A 19,188-nucleotide genomic window follows, 5' to 3' on the forward strand; every position below is an offset into this window, starting at 1 on the left:
CTGGTCATTAGGCCAATGACTAGGATGAAGTCACAACAGCAACCAGCTGTGGGCATGTTGAGCCTGGTGAGGAAAGATGGGGCTATACCCCAAAGGAGCTGTAGGACCTACCCAGCACAGGTCTGCAGGAACATGGGACTGGAATCTAAGGGTGTCTGGTCAAGGAGGTCAGAAGGTAAGGTTAGATAAGGGAGTATTTATCAACTTGGGAGAACTCTCCCAGGATACAGGATTTAATACTCTCACCAGTGTCCCAGGAGATGGTACAAACTCACTACAGATGGTTCCTAGAAACATGGGAAAAAGCAGCGGCCAACATGAAGTGAGAACTGCTGGAGCAGACGGTAGGCCCTTGGCACTCAGGCTCAGAGAGGTGGGCCCACCAGAGGAGGTGTGCCATGTAAGGCTGGAACTCCCAGAGGCCTATGCTGCACACAGGACCCAGATGATAACCCACTTACCAATGCTGTTAGGAATGGATCACTTAGAAATTCAGTGATGGCTCCTCTCTGGGGACCAGAGCTGGCAGGAGGAATTGCCACTGTACAACCAGGCTTACTCACAGAAATGATCCCAAGGACCTTGGAAAACTAGAAGCCATCTACCTTAGTGCTGCTGTAACAAAATGCCATAGGCTGGGTGGCTTATAAAGAAATTTATTTCTAACAGTTCTGGAGGCCGGGAAGTCCAAGATCAAAGTAGATTTGGTGTCTGCTGAAGGCCCACTTTCTGGCTTATAGATGGTGCCTTCTCACTGTGTCCTCAGAGTGTAGAACAGGCAGGGCAGCATGCTGGGACATCTTTTCATTAGGGCACTAGTCCCATTCATGAGGCTCCACCTTCATGACCCAATCGCCTTCCAAAGGCCCCACCTCCTGATACCCTCACATTGGTGGTCAGGTTTCAACGTATGAATTTTGGGGAGACACCAACATTCAGACCATGGCACCATCAGAAGGCAGGAAGATGTCATTGTGGTGAGTGGTAGGGTAGAGAGGAGGCCAGGGGAGCCTGACCTACAGAGACCTGTGGAGTGAATAGAACTTGGCACCCCTAGGGGCCACATAGATATGGAGCCAATAAGGATACTACTGTATCTGCATAATCAAAAACAGCACGGATGGATGGCTGGGAAGCTAAGGACAGTCACCTTAATTTAAAAAAAAGTAAAAATCCCTTCCGCAATGTCCATCCCTGAGCAAGTTCTTGGACGTGGAAACTTGATTGACAGAAAGCCTATGTCCCCAGGAGGAAGAACCTCATGACTGCACACAGCAAGGATTCCTCCATTTCTTCCCAACGTTACTCAGATAACTGTGTACTGGGGAAGGGGAAACCCAGAGCATTAGCATGGCCCCTCCTAAGGGAGCCAGGTGATAAATGGAGTTCTAGCTTAGGTCCAGCTCACCCACAGTCCACAGTCCCACCCTCAGTGGTCTCCAAATGTATAACTGTAATTGACATACTTAGTAATTGACACAAGCCCTTTATCCTGTGAGGTAAGAGCTATCATAGTGGGGAAATCCAAGTGGAAGCCTCTGAAACTCCCCCTTCTGGCCAAGATGGCAAATTAAAAAGCAGTATTACATCCCAGGGGATGGCAAAGATGAGTGCTGTTCTTAAAGATCTAAAAGATGCATGGATGATCATTCCTATTATAGTCCCATTTAATTCACCAGTCTGTTCCCCATGGAAACTACCAGAAGTGCAACAACTAGTAGCCCCATTGCAGCTTCCTTGCTAGGTGTGGTATTGCTGCTAGAGAAGATTAATATGAATTCAGGGAGCCAGGCGAAGTGGCTCATGCCTACAGTCCCAGCATTTGGGAGGCTGAGGTTGGTGGATCATTTGAAGTCAGGAGTTTGAGACCAGCTTGGTCAACATGATAAACCCCATCTCTGTTAAAAATACAAAAACTGGCCAGGCATGGTGGCTCATGCCTGCAATCCCAGCTACTCAGGAGGCTGAGGCAGGAGAATCACTTCACCTGGGAGGCAAAGGTTGTGTGAGCCAAGATCGCGCCCCACTGCACTCCAGCCTGGGTGACAGAGTGAGATTCTGTCTCAAAAAAAAATTGAATTCAGGTACATGTTATGAAGCCATTAATCTGGTGAATATGTTCATTTCCATCTCAATCAAGAAAGAGAATCAGAAAGAGTTCACATTCACATGGAAGGGACAACAGTATACATTCACAACTTTCATCAGAGCTCTGTCATGACCATCCAAAAAGATCTGGATCATCGGACATCCTGCAGAACATCACACTGATCCAGTACACTGATGTCATCATGCTGATCAGGCAGATAGACAAGCGGTACCTAGCATGCTGGAAGCCAAAGGGTGAGAGAGAAAGCTACTGAAGATCGAGAGGCCACCACATTAGTAAAATTTCTAGGAATTCAATGGTCTGGTGAATACTGGGACATACCTACAAAGCAAAGATAAATTATTTAATCTTTTACCTCCCACCATGAAGAAGAAATCCTAACACCTGATAAGTAGATCTGGAGGCAACATATTTCATAGCTAGGAATACTGCTCCAACCCCATATGCCAATGCCATGAAAGGCTGCCAAGGCCCAGAGCAAGAAAGGATTCTGCAAAAGTGTCAGGCTGCTGGAGCCATCAACCCCATCCCTTGAGCCATATAGTACTCAGCAGACCCTATGGTGTCAGCCATGTGAGTGATAGGAAGAGATGCCAGTGAAGAATGCAAGCTCCAGTGGGAGAATCCCTTAGGATCTGGAGACTCCCTAAAATTTGGGAGTGAATTACAATTAGCAGCAAAGGATTATTCACCTTTTGAAAACAGGTCCTGGTGTGCCTGTGCTACTAGCCCTCATGTGACACAGAACACCCAGACATGAGACACCGAGTGATCAGGCAGCCGGAACTGCCTGTCATGAGCTGGGTCTGCCAGACCCAATCAATCAATCTAACATGGTGGGGACATCCCGGGTCAAACATGAGCACGCCTTGAGGACACCAGCAAGCTACACGGCAGGTAGCCCAGACCCCACATCATCCCCACTGAGGCACCAGCAGCCTCAGCTCATTCGAATGGCCACATGGGGGACTCCCATGTCACCAGCTGAAGAGGATAAAACTGAGATTGGTTTGGCTTGGCATGTGGCAGATGACTACATTGGACCCCCTCCTGAAAGATCAGGAATAGAGACCAGTTCCAGATAGAGATTTGCCTTTCCTGCCCATGGATTCTCTGCTCAAGGGTCTATGAAGTGTTTGATTCACTGGCACAGGATGCCACATAACATCACTTCGGACTCAACAGCCCATCTTATAGCAATAACCCTGCAGGGGCGGGAGTGGGCTGGCCCATGACCAGGGATCCACTGTTAATACTGCACACCACATGACCCCAAAGCTGCTGGCCTGATGAAGACAGAGCTGCAATGCCAGTTCAGAAACAAGCCTTCACAAGGTTTCAGTACCATCCTCCAAGATGCAGTATCACTTCAAATCAAATACTATATATGGCACTGCATCCCCACTGGGCAGAATACACGGGTCTAGGAACCTAGGGGTAGAAGCTTAAGTGGCCCAGTGGCCCACTTAAAGAATTTGTGCTTTCTGTCCCTCAACTCTGGGTTCCGTAAGTTTAGAGGTCCTTGTTCCCAAAGAGAAAATACTTCTGCAAGGTGGCACAGCCAGAGCCCCTCAAAGTCGAAGCACAGTTGCCTCCTTGGCACTCTGGGTTTCTTGTCCTTGCATCAAGGGGCCAGCGGTAAGAAGAGGAGTCGCATCCTGGCATCCAGAAGCGGTTGCATATGGGGTCTAGGAGGAATATGTTTGACATCCAGGCGATGCCCTTGGGTGCTTCTTGGTACTCCCTTGCCCAATTTTGATGGTAAGTTGACAAGTGTAGCAACCCTGGCCTGAAAATAGCATGGTGACCAGGGTCTCAGTTCCCTCAGGTAATCAGGAGACCAACAGAGATGTCGTCTGAGAGTGAGGTGGTCTATAATGGGTAGTGGAGTGGGCAGGTGAGGATGTCAGTTGCAGCCCTGAGACCCCAAAACTTCAGAGGTAGGGGTTGGAGTTCATCCCAGTACTTTTCCTCTTCAAGTTGCCTCCTAGAAGAGCTTCTCGCAGAACTTACATGAAGTGGATCCAAGAGGTGACTGTGAAGGACTCTGTAAGGTGCCACCCAGGTCCCTCTGCAGGAATAAAGGACTTATTACCCCAGCTGCTGGGAGTACTGCCTGCAGAAAGTTGACAGCCCTCATGCTCCATTCCCAGGGAGGCCTACATCCAATGACCCAATGTGGGGTGCCAAGTACCCGAACTTTTGCTTTGACTCGGGACAGTCCTGAGGGGTCATCCCATCCTCAGGCCAGCTGAGGCTTCTGCTGAGATAGCATCATAGGTCAGCCTCCCCCTTTGCCCAAGCCTGCTCCTCCCCACTCCCTTCCAATGGTATTGACTTCAGGAGCACTGGCCAATGAGCCCCCACACACTTCATCTCAGAGACCTGCCCAAGCTCATACTCAGACCTGAAGTGGCAGAAACAAACCTCAGACTCACTGTGGCTGTCCAAAGCCCAGAGATTGGAAAGGTTAGCACGTGCAGGACTCAGAAGTGAGAAACAGAGCAGATACCTTGGATGCAATGAAGATTTGAACTCCATACAAGGAATGATAGTCTAATTACCTTAGGCTGCTTGTGATGTTGCTCAGTTTCTGCTCACAGGATGGGGAAGGGGAGATATTCCAGAAGAACAGAGCAGCCCCCTCACCCATCTCAGGCTTGGGGGTCATTCAGATCTGAGAATGTCAGAGCTTTCACTTCCTAGCTGTGGGGCCTTGAGCAAACCGCTCCACCTCCCTGAGCCTCAGTTTCCCCCACTCCAAACTGGAGCCAATAAGATGCACCTGTGATTCTTGCGTAGCTCACATTTGCAGGGCTCCTCCTGCACAGAAATCTCTCGGTAAATGTGGCCATTATTATTCAAGAGCCGAGGAGCTAATTAGCCTCGATGCTGATGCAACAGGAATTCACAGCGCGGGGACTGGCCTGCGGAAGGGAGGACAGGGCTGGAACATCTCATTTTGACAAATGGCTTTTGTTTACCCACGACTGGCAAACAAACGCTCCACGACGTGCGGCTAATCACCTAAAAATAACAGCACATATGTTCCCTCTGAGGAGTGTTCCTTGCTAACAAGCACAGCGGCCGTGGGCTGCTGGGGGTGGGGTGGGGACACTCTGCACTCCTCTGAGGCAAATTCAAAAGCCTCTCTCTCTGCCCCTAGCCGTCCTCCTGCACCCCACATCCATCCTGCTGCCCAGCCCTGTCCGCAGCGCCACACACAAACCACCCTCCCTTGTGTCTCCCTGCACCACCCCCCCACCAAGTCCCCGGCTGCTGTGCTGGGGCAGGGCTGGTGCCACAGTCCCCTTTCTGCCCTCCTGGCCTTGCTCCATCCCCTCCACCCTGCCCCGGAGGCACCCTTCTAAAACACACACAGCTGACTAGTCACTCCCCTTCTCGGAACTCCTCATGGCTCGGTCTGCCTCCAGGCCATGCTAGTCTCATTTCCCACACTACCTGGGCCTGACCATCAGTGTGCACCAGGGCCTTCCGGCCTCCAGGCCTCTGCAGATGTTGGAGTAGGGCTGCTTCTCTACCTACACACCTCCTCCGCCCTTGGGCAGGTGCTCAGCTCTAAATGACATCCAAGCTGATGACGAATGAATGAGTTCTCTCTGAACTCCTGCCCACTGCATGTCTCCTCCTGGTTGTCCAGTGGGCATCTCTGAGCCGTGTCCAAAAGCACACGCGAACACACACACACACACACACACACGATCCTCCTGCAATCTTATTGGTTGCTCAGGCCAAAAGCCTTGGAGTCCTCCATGTCCCCCACCTGCCATCCCACAACCAACCCATTAGCAAATGGGGTCAGCTGTCTTCAAAACACACGCAGACTCCCCTCAGCACCTGCACACTGCCTCCTGGCGCCTCCATCCCACCTCTCACCTCCAGCGGCTCCCCCCTCTTGCCAGCCACAGTCCGCTCACACCCCAGCACCCTTTAAAACTGGTCACGCCCCGTCTCTCCTGCACCCCAAAGCTTCCAGTGACTTCCATCTCAGAGTAAAGCCAAAGTCTTGTAGAGGCCACAGCTAGGGTGGCCAGATTTCACAAACAAAAAGGCAGGATGCCCGTTAGGTTTGAATTTCAAGGACATGTTAAGTGAAATAAGCCAGGCACAGAAAAACAAATACCACGTGATCTCACATGGACATGCGAACTCTGAAAAAGCCAAATTCATTGAAGCAGAAAGTAGAATGGTGGTTACCAGAGGCTGGGGGACAGGGAGTGAGAGTTGGGGAGCTGTAGGTCAAAGGACACAAAGTTCCAGTCAGGGAGAATAAGTGCAAGAGCCCCATGGTATGCCGTGGCAGCATAGCTAATGACAGTGTACTGCATTCTTGAAAATCGCTAAGAGTAGATTCTAAGTGTTCTCACCACAGGAAAAAAAAAACAAGGTGGGAAGTAATGCATATGTTAATTAGCTCAATTTAGTCATCCCATAAATGTATACATATTCCAAAACATCATATTGTAGGCCATAAGAATATGCAATTTTTATTGGTCAATTAAAACAATGTTTTAAAAAGAAGAAAGGGATATTAGAAACTAAAAATCTTTTTTTGAATTTCAGAGAAAGGCAAACTTGCATGGGACACACTTATACTAAAAAATTATTTGCTGTTTATCTGAAATTCCAGTGTAACTGGGCATCCTGTAATTTTCCAGCAGCCAGACCTACAAAGCCTGAGATGACCGGGGACACCCCCGCACCCCATCGTACCTCACGCCCCCCACCTCCCCTGCAGCTTGGGTGTCCTGCTGTTCCCGGAGCCCAGAGAGAGTTCCTCCACTTCAGGAATGCGTCCCGCCATCCCCTCTGCTCCTGGTATCCCTGTGGGCCACTCCCCTGGCCCCTGCAGATCTCTGCCCAGATGGCGTCTCTCGCCGAGGCCTGTCCTGACCAGCCGGTACGAAACAGCAGCTCTGCCACTGCCCCCTCACTGCTCGGTGGCTTCTATGACCTTCCACCAGAAAGCCGTCTCCTTGAAGACAGAGTTTCATCTCTGCCGTCCACAGCTGTGTCCCCACACTGAGGACAGTGCCTGGCATGTAGTAATTAGTCAATAAATATTTTTCAAATAAATGATGTCCCTACTGCCCCACCCCAGGCCACCTGGCAAACTCCTTAAACCACAAGGACAGCTTTGTGGCCTCTCCTCTGCAAAGCTCTCCCTGACCACACGCGTGTCCTCCAGGCAGGAAGAGCCTCCTCACTAGCCGAAGAGTCCCTCCGAGGTAGCGATGGTGTCCCATCCACCTTTTTATCCCCAGTGCCACATCGATGCCAATGTGAGAGGTGCTCAGTACACGTGTGAGTGGATGACTCAATGAATGAATATCTGAGTGAGTGAAGAAATGAAGAGCATAGGAACCAAGTAAAACTCTATCTCTAAGGCTCCCTGCGGGAGCTGGTTTGATTCCTGTTGCCCCTAAAGGAAGACTTTTGATATTTATCCCCACTTGGTAAAGAACAATGAAGAAGGAGGAGATGGTGAAGATGCCCTTCGCTCCCCTCTAGTCCACATTCTACAAAATGTGTCCACCTCATTCCATGATCCTCTCACCAGCCTGAGAGGCAGCTATCATCACCCCATAGTTCAGATGAAGAAACACAGGCCCAAAGACAGGAAGCGAGTTGCTGGAGCCACAGGGAGAGGGGAGAGGAGATGCAGCTGGGAGCCGGCCCCAGCCCATCCAGCCCTGAAGGCCTCCATGCCTCGCTGCCTCTCCAGCCTGCCCAGGGTTTCAGTGACTCAGTGACCCATGCAGGCCCCCCAAGCAGGGAGGAGGGAGAAGTCAGGCTGCACAAGAGGACAGGGACCCTGCCCAAGGCAGAGCTGCTTTGCCCCCTCTTCCCCTCAGGCATCCCGGGGACCCGGCCTGGTTGTCCACCCACATATGCACGGTTCTCTCTGTCTTGGACCGCGGTACCATCACCCACACCAGCTTCTGAGCCAGCCCTCCATAGGCGTCTGCCCTGAATCATTGCATTTGTCTCAAAAGATTTTTGATATTAATGTCATTCTGCACTAATGAGTCCAGCCCACTTGGTCCCAGCTGGAGCTTCCATTGTCTGCTGATTAATTGGTACAGAACTCTGGGGGGTAGCAAGGGGAGGTGGGGGAAGAGAAAGGGAGAGAAGAGCCATTTCCAGAGCAGAAATAGGTTTCCTCTGCTCACCAGTGATTATTCTCCTTATCCTGAAGCCTTCAGCTAGGTATGGGGCAGAAACTAGAGGGCCACTCCCTCCTCAGCCACTTAACTGTCCCGCTTCAGGAAAAGTGAGACGCATGGATACTGTCCCAGGGTACGAAGGTGGGTCTGGAGGAAAGCACAAGTTAAGAACTGGTAGACTTGAGCCAGTGCAGTGGCTCACACCTGTAATCCTAGCACTTCGGGAGGCCCAGGCATGTGGATCACTTGAGGTCAGGATTTTGAGACCAGCCTGGCCAACATGGTGAAACACCATCTCTACTAAAAATACAAAAACTAGCCGGTGTCATGGTGCATGCCTGTAGTCCCAGCTACTCGGAAGGCTGAGGCAGGAGAACTGCTTGAACCCAGGAGGTGGAGGTTGCAGTGAGCCGAGATTGCGCTGCTGCACTCTAGCCTGGGTGACAGAGTGAGACTCCATCTCATTTGGTAGACTTGGATTCCGACTCATCCCAGCTCTGCTCGCTGTTGCCCTGGGCAAGTTGCTGGCCTCCCCAAGCCTCATTTTCCATCTGCAAAATGGGGGACAAAAGTCCCACCAAAGCACAGAGTTGAAAGCTCTTGGATTTGACAACTTGGCTTTCAATTCCATATCTTCCATTTAGTGGGGCTGCATGGCCTTGGGCAAGCTGCCTAACCTCATGTGCAAAATGGAAATATTAACAGCACCCACCTGATGGGGCTGCAGTGAGGACTGAAGGAGAAATGAGGAAGGTGCAGTGCTTGGCCTGGCGCTTAGCAGGATCAGTAAATAGAGGCTATTGTTACCACGTCTGGAAATAGCCACCTGATTAAACAAAGCCTGTGACTCTACTTGGTGGAATATTATGCAGGCACCAAAAAGGATACACAGTAGATGGTGCAGCCCAGGAAATGCCTATGTCCAAATGCCTTCTTCACTAGATCTCTGCAAGGGAATAATTATCTCCATTGACAGAAGGGATAGCTGAGGCTCACAGAAGGGGCCTGAATGGTCCCAGGTCACAGAGCAAGTAAATAGCTGAGCTGGAAATTGAACACAGGGAAAACCTGTCTCGAAATGCAGACTCCATCCTCTTTGTCACAATTCCTGCACATCATATTTTAGAAATTGATTTGCTCAAGTCAGGAGCCTGCAGGCATTTCATTTTGGTTTCTGTCCAGGTGATCATCATGTTTTTGTGCCATTGATAATGATTTTTTAAGGCAGATAATAATGTTGACCTGCACTCCCCACCTGGCTGATGTACAGAGCAAAGGAGCTCAAAGCTGTGTGTGGGATCTGGCAACAGGACAGAGCATGTGAGCAACAGTTAACATCATTCCAGGACCGGGGTGGCTTAGCTTAATACTACACAGTCATTCATTCATTTATTCTACAAGCATTTATTGAGCCTAAAGGTACATGTTCTAGGCTCAGAAGACACAGCAGGGAACCAGAGAAATGACATATTCCTGCCTTCTCAGAGCTGACATCCCTGGGGAAAAGACATACACTAGACAAGTAAACAGACACAAATACTAGAGAGGAAAATAAAGCAGGATCAGGGCATGGGGGCGTGGGGTGAAAGGAGATAAACCATGATATCCAAGGGAAAAGCATCTGGGCAGAGAAACAGCAAGTGCAATGGCCCTTAGTCTGTTGGGGCTGCTCTAACAAAATACCATAAAATGGGAAGCTTATAAACAAATAATTGACTTCTAACCATTCTGGAGGCTGCGAAGTCCAAGATCAGGGCACCAGCAGATTCAGTGTCTAATGACAGACAGCTTGCTTTCTGGTTCCCAGATGGCACTTTCTCACCATGTCCCCACACAGTGGAAAGGACAAGGTGGGCCTCTTTGATGAGGGCACTAATTCCATTTGTGAGGGCTCCACCCTCATGACCTACTCACCTCCCAAAGGCCCCCTTCCTAATACCCTCACACTGGGGATTAGGTTTCAACATAGATTCAGAAGGACACAGTTGGACCACAGCAGGCCCTGAGGCTGAATTATACCTGTGAAGTTCAGGAAACAGCAAGCAGGCCAGTGTGGCTGCAGCGAGTATGGGAAGGAGGTGGGGAAGGGGTGTGGTGGGCAGCAGATGCTACAGGGCCTCACAGGCCACTGTAGGAACTTCAGAATTTACCATTCAGCATGAAGGATCTGGCTTGTCATTCTCTCATTGGTTGTATTATTTGCATTTTCTTTACCCAACAATTTCCCATTTCTGACCAGATAAAATCTGAACTCCCAGATGTGGCATTCAGAGGCTTTCAGAGTAAGGGGAGGACAGGGAGGTGCTCAGTACCCCACCTCACTTTCCAGCCTCCTGTCCTGCCGCTCCCCACCATACATCGTCACCGCCCCCCTCCCCTCACTACCCTCTGTCACACCTCTGTGCCTTTGCCCATGCAGGGCTCTCTGCCTGCCTTCATTCAGGCTGACGCTCAAATACTTGAGGAGCACCTCCCGAGTGCCAGGCCCTAAGGGAGGGGCTGGAGAAATAGTGGTGAGCAAAACTGTCCCTGTCTCTGCTCATCTGGCATCTAGCAGAGAAGAGCAACACTAACCTGGTAGGTGGGGAACTGTGGGCCGTGGCAACGGCCACTCTGGAGTGAGGGTAGACAGGGAGGCCCTGAAGAGGGAGTGTGGAAGCTGAGACACAAGAATGAGCAGCAGTCAGCCCAGGAAAGAGGTGGGAAGAATGACTAGCCCCCTTGAACAGCACAGCAGAGGGAGGAGGGAGGGAGAAAGAGAGCAGAGCTCGCCTTACCTGAGCCAGACCGGGAAGGGAGCTCAGCAAATAGGCAGCGCCCGCCAGGCTCGGCGGCAGGTAAACAGGACTCTGTGCCACACCTGCTGCCCCCTCACCGCCGGCAGCCGCACAGGGATCAATATTTGCCTACAGACCTGTCTTGCCTGATGAGTGTTTGGGCATCCGCCAGGCAGGCCTGGCTGGAGGGGAGCTGGCAAGAAGCAGGACAGTCCTGGGGGATTCCAGCGCCTCACTGCCTGTAGCCCTGAGATGTGGGACCCAGACCTAGAAGAACCACAGCCAGAAGCCATGGGCAGGGCATCACCAAAGGCCTTCACTACTGCCCCAGCGGGGTTAGGAAGGCCTGATGCCAGGAAACCAAGGATAGAGTGACCCCAAAAAGGGCAGCCCACCTCCACACCTGACCACAGCTGCCGACCGCAGAGCAGCCGCTGCCTGTGTCCCCCACCCTTTCTCACTCACTTCTCCTCCTCCTTCTTCTAAATACACTAAATGCATGCCGGGAATAAATTAATTCTGTATCAGATAGTTGAGAGAACTGCAGAATTATACATCTCCACCTTGTGCCTTCTGAATTTTTGTGCATTATTGGGTATTCAAATGAGTAAATAGTAAAGTGCATATTTTCATAATTTTAAAAAATCAAATTGTAAAGAAGATTAATTCATTGAAAACAGAAGTCCCCTGACCCCCTAATTCTACTTCACAACTTATCTTCATCTTAACTTTGGTAAGATTTCATTTTCAGCATAAATAGCATCATATCACACATCCGGTTCTCCCCTAACGACATGGTATACCCTGGGCACCTTTCCACCCCCACACATCTGGGGCTACCTCATTCTTTTTTGCAGCTAAAATATCTTCCATGTCTTGGAGGTACTGGGGTTCGTGTAGACCCATTTTGGTGGGCATTTGTTTCCAGTTTTGTTTTGTTTTCTTTCAGTTTTGGTTTTGGTTTTTGCTATTAAAAATAATTCTCTACTGGACAGTCTTTTACTTGCATCTCTGCATATTTGTTGGAGTTTCTTTGTAGAATACATTCTAAACTGGAGGGCAAACGGCTTGTACACTGTTTACATTTCACAGACATTGCCACAGTGCCCTCCAAAGAGGCTGTGCCCCTTCCCCTCCTACTGCCTCAGCCCAGGAAAGAGACTATTTCCCTGCCCTCAGCTGTCAGGAAACCTTTAGCTCTTTGACAAACTCATGAGTGAAAGATGATAGCTGTTTTATTTGTATTTCTTAATTATTAGTGAAGTTGGTATCTTTTAGGGCTAAGTCATTTGCATTTTTTGATGAATCACCTCATTATACACTTTACACCGTTTCTTTAAAGGGGTATTCTTTCCTTATTTCATTTCAGCGATGTTTTAGCACCTACTCTGTAGTGGTTTACCACCCCCTTGTGAAACAGGATAGAGTGTGTCTGCACGGAAGCAGGGGGCAGAAGCAAACAAGAGTTCCTGTGTGGGGCATTCCCAACACAAAAGAGAGGTCATCAAGCCTTGAATCTGGTGAGACTTGAAGCATCTGATTACAAATGGACTGAGCCTCCATTTCCTTATCAGTAAAACAGAAAAATACAGTAATTCCTGTCCCTTGGTGAAAAAAAGCACAAAACCGTATGTGTAAGTCAGAATACCAGTCAAAACTGACATAAACCAAAAGGGAACTTATTGGTTCATGTAACTAAAAGCTCCAACTTCAGGCATGGCTGGATCCAGGTGCTCAAACACCATCAAGCATCGTCTGGCTCTCTCCACATTTCAGCTCTGTTTCCTCTGTGTTAGCTGCATTCTCAACCTAGAGATACTGAGATAGCACCCAGTAGCTCCCGACTTATATCCTATTGATTCAACTATCCACAGAGAGCAGCTCCAGCAAAAACCCAGGGATTCGCTGTGATTGGTCTGGACTGGGTCATGCATCCATCCTCAAGCTAATCACTGAGGCTTGGGTGATAGACGATATAGATTCACCAGGCCTGGAGCTGAGGGATGAGAATGAATCCCATATGAAGCATGTGGCCTGAGCAGGAAGATGAGGAAATTCAGCTGCTGTTACCAAAAGAAAGGACAGGATAAAACTACAGATGTCCCTCTGCGAGATTTTAGCCCTGCCTCAGCTATGTGACCCTGGACAAATTATTTCTCCCCTCCAGTCCTTGAGTTCCCTACCTGTAAGATTCTGACTTCAAACTCAATTGCTGATTTTGATACCTTTTGTAGCAGAAAACTTTTTTACTTTTCAATAAACAATACATGGAACCCAAAACATAGAACAGATAAGAGCTGTGTTTTATTAGAAATGTTATTTGTGTTTAATTTTTATTTTTTATTTTACTTTACGCTCTGGGATACATGTGCAGAACGTGCAGGTTTGTTACATAGGTATACATGTGTCATGGTGGTTTGCTGCACCTATCAACCCATCATCTAGGTTTTAAGCCCCGCATGCATTAGGTATTTGTCCTAATGCTGTCCCTCCCCTAGCCCCCACCCCCCAACAGGCCCCAGTGTGTGATGTTCCCCTCCCTGTGTCCATGTGTCCTCATTGCTCAACTCCCACTTATGAGTGAGAACATGCGGTGTTTGGTTTTCTGTTCCTGTGTTAGTTTGCTGAGGATGATGGTTTCCAGCTCTATCCGTGTCCCTGCAAAGGACATGAACTCATTTTTTATGGCTGCATAGTATTCCATGGTGTGTATGTGCCACATTTTCTTTATCCAGTCTATCATTGATGGGCATTTGGGTTGGTTCCAAGTCTTTGCTATTGTAAATAGTGCTGCAATAAACATACATGTGCATGTGTCTTTATAGTAGAATGCTTTATCATCCTTTGGGTATATACCCAGTAATGGGATTGCTGGGTCAAATGGTATTTCTGGTTCTAGATCCTTGAGGAATCACCATACTGTCTTCCACAATGGTTGAACTAACTTACACTCCCACCAATAGCGTAAAAGCGTTCCTATTTCTCCACAGCCTCGCCAGCATCTGTTGTTTCCTGACTTTTTAATAATCTCCTTTCTAACTGGCGTGAGATGGTATCTCATTGTGGTTTTGATTTGCAAGAAACGTTATTTGTTTGATCCAGTATTAGTCAGGATAGACCAGAATCTGCTGTAATAAATAAACCCCAATATCTCAGTGGCTTAACACACAAAGGTTTGCTTCTTGCTCCTGTCACTGTTCGGTGCAGGTCAGGGAACTCTTCTTAGCAGATCTTCTCTACCCCTCAACCAGTGGTCCAGAGACCCACCCTCCCACCATCTGTGGTTCTGCCATGATACAGCTCTGGCCTCTGTGTAAGGGGAAGAAGCCACAAACTCCATGCCTGCCCACATCCCAGGGGCCCTCAGCATCCAGTCACAGGCCTCTATTCAAAGGCAAGAAACTCTGGGAAATGTAATCTTCCTCTACTGGAAAAGGAAAATGACACTGTATGTTCTATAACATTTACTTATTATAAGGTCAGTCATTGAGAACAATGAGGTTGTTTTGATAGATCAAAAAGAATAAGAAATTCCGCTGGGCATGGTGGCTCACGCCTGTAATCGCAAAACTTTGGGAGGCCGAGACGGGTGGGTTGCTTGAGGTCAGGAGTTTGAGACCAGCCTGGCCAACATGGTGAAACCCCGTCTCTACCAAACATACAAAAATTAGCTGGGCATGGTCGTGGGCGCCTGTAATCCCAGCTACTTGGGAGGCTGAGGCAGGAGAATTGCTTGAACCACTGCACACCAGTCTGGGTGACAGAACGAGACTCTGTCTGAAAAAACAAACAAACAAACAAAGAAATTAGATATCATGGATGACAGATTTAGTCATGTCTCAACCTCAGCACTGACTTTAAGCTTCAAAACTTTTAAACTTTTTAAAGTTGCAAATATATTAAGAAAATCCCAGGTCAATAAGTAATAGCAGTTGAAAATCCTAGCAGTATTTAGAACCTTGCTTTGCTTGCAATTTTTAGGGTCCTCTTTACTTGTACAGAGATAGCAGGACAAACTTCAGTGTCAAACTTACTGACAACTGAGTTAATGGCAGAAGAAACTGTGCTGGCCATCTCCAAATGCTAACATTTAGTATGCAATATATCCAAGGGTTTTTGTTCTGTTTATTACAATGCTCAAATCCATATTTCAAATGTGAAGCTCAAATACAGTGTTTGCGGAGGGCTCTGTTCTGGAGAGCACAGTGCCAGAGGACCTTTGGGTTTCATAATGCATGCATCTAAGCAGAGAATGGCTGGGTGTCCTCAGGCAAGACGTTTCCCCTCATTAGGCCTTGGTCTTTTCATCTATAATAGGGTAGCCTCGACCAGAAAACAAATAAACAAACAGACCACACACAAACACACAAAGATCCTTTGCTTTGGGTGAAGGCATCTGCCACGTTGTGACAATGCTCAGGTAGACTAGATCGGGCAATGGAGAAAGAACCTCAGGCTTCCAGACATCAGCCACTGAACAAGCCTGGAGATGTCTGCTTCAGCTGGAAGCTTTATTGCAACGTCATGAGAGACTCTGAGCCAGAACCATCCAGCTAAGCTGCTTTCAGATTTCTAACCGTCAAGCACTGTGAGATAAAAAATATTTGTGGTGTTAAATGCTATGTTTTGGAGTATTTTGTTACCCAGCAGCAGATAACTAATACAGATGATAAAGGGAATGATTTCATCTTCTTAGGTGTGATACTGGTGGTGTGATTATGCAGGAGACTGTCCTTATTTTTAGGAGTTTCAGGCCAATGTGTTTAGTGATTTAGTGGTGATACCCATGCACACCTGTGACTCACTTGGATTACCTACAGCTTAACCTACAAAGGCCATTAGCATGAAACTGCTGTTTTTATAGATCAAAAATGGCCAAATATAAGCAATTTTGCATGCAATATAAACTAATATATGAGAACTGATAGTCTATGGCCCTTTTCTAGCCCATATACATGTCTGTTTTTTTAATGTGTTTCATTTTAATCTTACAAATTGAGACGTCACACATAGAAAACAGATTTCTGGTCTCTCTTCAGAAAAAAATACCTTTAAAGGAAGACGCAGACATAGGGGGAAATCTTTGTGATCATAGATTAGGCAGAGTTTTTTTTAGCTATAACACTAGAAGAATGACCCATAAAAGAACAAGTTGATAAATTGGACTTCGTCAAAATCCTGCTCTTCAAAAGATGTTGCTAAGAGAAGGAAATCAAAACCCACAGACTTGAGAGAACATATTTGCAAACTGTCTATCAGATTTTTAAAACTCTTATATCCAGACTATACGAAGAAGCTTCAAGTCACAAGAGACTACAGATTACATGATTGCATTTTATGAGACATCCAGAATAGGCTAATCCATGGAGAGACAGAAATAAGTAGTTTCTTAGGGCAGAAGTGGAGGGCTTATTATGGGGCTTGGGTAATGCCTAAAAGAATGGGGTTTCTTTTTGAGGTAATCAATATGCTTTAAAATGGACAGTGGTGATGACGGTACAACTCTGTGAATATACTAAAATATGTAGCCCCAGCCCTGAAGCACGCCCTACCCCACTGACCCCCTTCATTTTCCTCCGTACCACTTATCACCATGTCACAAATATCTGCTTGCTTGTTGTCTTTATCCTCCCACAGAATATAATAATGACAGGGCTGGGCACGGTGGCTCATGCCTGTAATCCCAGCACTTTGGGAGGCTGAGGTGGGCAGATTACCTGAGGTTGGGAGTTTGAGACCAGCCTGACCAACATGGAGAAACCCCATCTCTACTAAAAATACAAAATTAGCTGGGTGTGGTGGCCCATGCCTGTAATCCCAGCTACTCAGGAGGCTGAGGCAGAAGAATCACTCGAACCCAGGAGGCGGAGGTTGTGATGAGCCGAGATCGCATCATAGCACTTTCCAGCCTGGGCAACAAGAGCAAAACTCCATCTCAAAAAAAAAAAAAAAAGAATAATGACAGCAGAGACACTGTTTAATTCATTGCTGTGTCCGAAGCACCTAGAATGGTGTCTGAATCAGAGCCAGGAGCTCAATAAAATATTTGTGAAATAAATGAATCCTTTTTTTTTTTTTTTTTAAAGAGGCGGGGTCTCGTTCTATCACCCAGGCTGGAGTGCAGTGGCACAATTACAGCTCGCTGCAGCCTTGCCTCCTGGGCTCAAGCCATCCTCCCACCTCAGCCTTCCAAGCAGCTGGGACTAAAAGTGTGTGCCACCACGCCTGGCTGAATCCCTATTTTATAGATGAGGAAACAAGGTCTCACAGCTAGTACGATCTGGGTTTTATATGAGTTTGACTTTAAAGAACGTTCTCTTAACCAGAGTCTGGCAGAGGGGGCCTCAGAGAACAGGCTTTGGAATCAGAAAAGCCTTGGCTTAAATTAGTGGCTCTTAATCTTTGAGAATCACTGACCCCTTGGAGAATCCTTTGAAAGTTTTAGGCTCCTTACCCTGGGAAATGGATACAAGTACAAACATAAAACATTTTGCAGATGATTTCAGGAGCGCATGGACATTTTTGTACCTTCCTGAGTGTCTTGGGTTTGTGTCTTTGAATAGTCATTTCATCCCTCTAAGCCTCAGTTAATGCTATAAAGTGAGGATAATGAGATTGACCTTACATGGTTGCCTGGAAGATCCAATGAGATCAGTACGAACATTAGGGGTTCAAATATTGTCAGGCCCCAATTCCCCTTCCCTACCTAAGCCTGGGTCCCAGGCTGGCCTCTCCCTTTTCCCAGCTTGTATGACTCTCTTATTTTCTATCAGCCTTAGTGCCCCCTGCCCAGGAAAATAGGATTATTGCTCATTTAATGGAATAACTCAAATGAGATAGGGGAAGCCCTCAGGAAACATGAAAGCCCTAGAAATGTTTCCCAAGACATTCGCTCTGCCTGCTGCAAATTGTTTTACTTTTTCAATTTCAGCTACAAAAAGTGTTCTGCAGGTCCACGCCTAAGGAGCTCAAGGATAATGTGGGTCAAATCCCATTTCACTAAATCCTATTATAGTGCCCCTTTTCCATGGAAGGCTGCTCTCCTGGATTGCAGCCTCCCAGGGAGGACCGACTGACTTGCCTTTGTCCCCAGCCACCCTAGCACAGAGCCTGGCACCGTGGGAGCTTTGCTGCCAAAACTGTCACCTGCAGCCAAAAACTTTGTGTAGTCCCCATGATTTCTGTTTCAATTAGATGCTAACATTTAACAATCAGGAGAGTTCATAAACAAATTGAGGCTTTTGGCTCCTCTTGGAAAATCAGATCTATATCCCGAGCTCAAGTTCTCACGTGTTGGAAGAGCTGGAACTGCAGCTGCCCCCATCCTTTTCAATGGCAACTAGCATGTGGCCTCTAGCCCCCACAGTCCCCACAGTGGTATTTATGTCCATCTCCAGGCTAGAATCAATAGGCATGGGAGTCAGCTTCTGTATTTTATATCCTTAGAATGCTACATGAAACCCGTTCGCAAGCAGCAGCATCTTCTTTAGCCCATAAGAAACCTCTGTGAGTTACGTACTATCAACTCACATCATAGTTGAAAAAACTAAGGCTCCAAGAGGCAAAGAAGCTCATCCAAGAGCACAAAGTTAGTAAGACACAAATTCATGGCTCAATCATAAATTCCTGTTACCTGGAGAGAGATTAACACCTCTAATAAGTGGCTTCCATTTATTTAAAGTGATATTCACTGCAACTACGCTCTGGTGCAAAGACTTTGAGGCAAGCAGATCTTGTTCCAAATCTGGATTCTGCCATGTACTGACGTTGAGACTTGACCTTATCCATTTCTGCATCTCTAAAATGGAGCCTCAAATTCCTTCCTCACAGGGCTACTTACTAATCCTTTGTAGATCTTAGTAAGTGAATCTGGAAAATGCTACCCTGACCCAAGAATGAGGGCCACCCCATGAAGTTCATCAAAATGAGAGTCAACATGTGGGTTTTGTTTGGTTTGGGACAAAACCAAAGGACAGTGATCTCTAAACAGGAACTATGAAAAGATATATAACCAAAGGCAGCTTTCTTTAAAATATTTGAACCATGTAGTCATAGCTGAACAGATGCCTAGAGGAGGTATTCAGAGGGTTCCAGTGAGAAGAGGAGATGAGAG

General features: G+C 47.6%; 1 protein-coding gene across 2 annotated transcripts in view; it reads right to left on the reverse strand.

The window, feature by feature from the left end:
- Positions 1 to 14,526: 14,526 nt before the first annotated feature.
- The window catches only part of THOC3 (THO complex subunit 3), a 53,032-nt gene continuing 48,370 nt past the window's right edge, over positions 14,527 to 19,188 (reverse strand). For both annotated transcript variants that reach the window (XM_055112887.1, XM_063604294.1), the window contains one exon: positions 14,527 to 14,852. In XM_055112887.1, the coding sequence (XP_054968862.1) occupies positions 14,779 to 14,852 (74 nt within the window). In that variant the 3' untranslated portion in view covers positions 14,527 to 14,778. The remainder of the gene's footprint in view (positions 14,853 to 19,188) is intronic.

Source organism: Pan paniscus, chromosome 4 (genome assembly GCF_029289425.2).
Source record: "Pan paniscus chromosome 4, NHGRI_mPanPan1-v2.0_pri, whole genome shotgun sequence".
Taxonomy (NCBI): domain Eukaryota; kingdom Metazoa; phylum Chordata; class Mammalia; order Primates; family Hominidae; genus Pan; species Pan paniscus.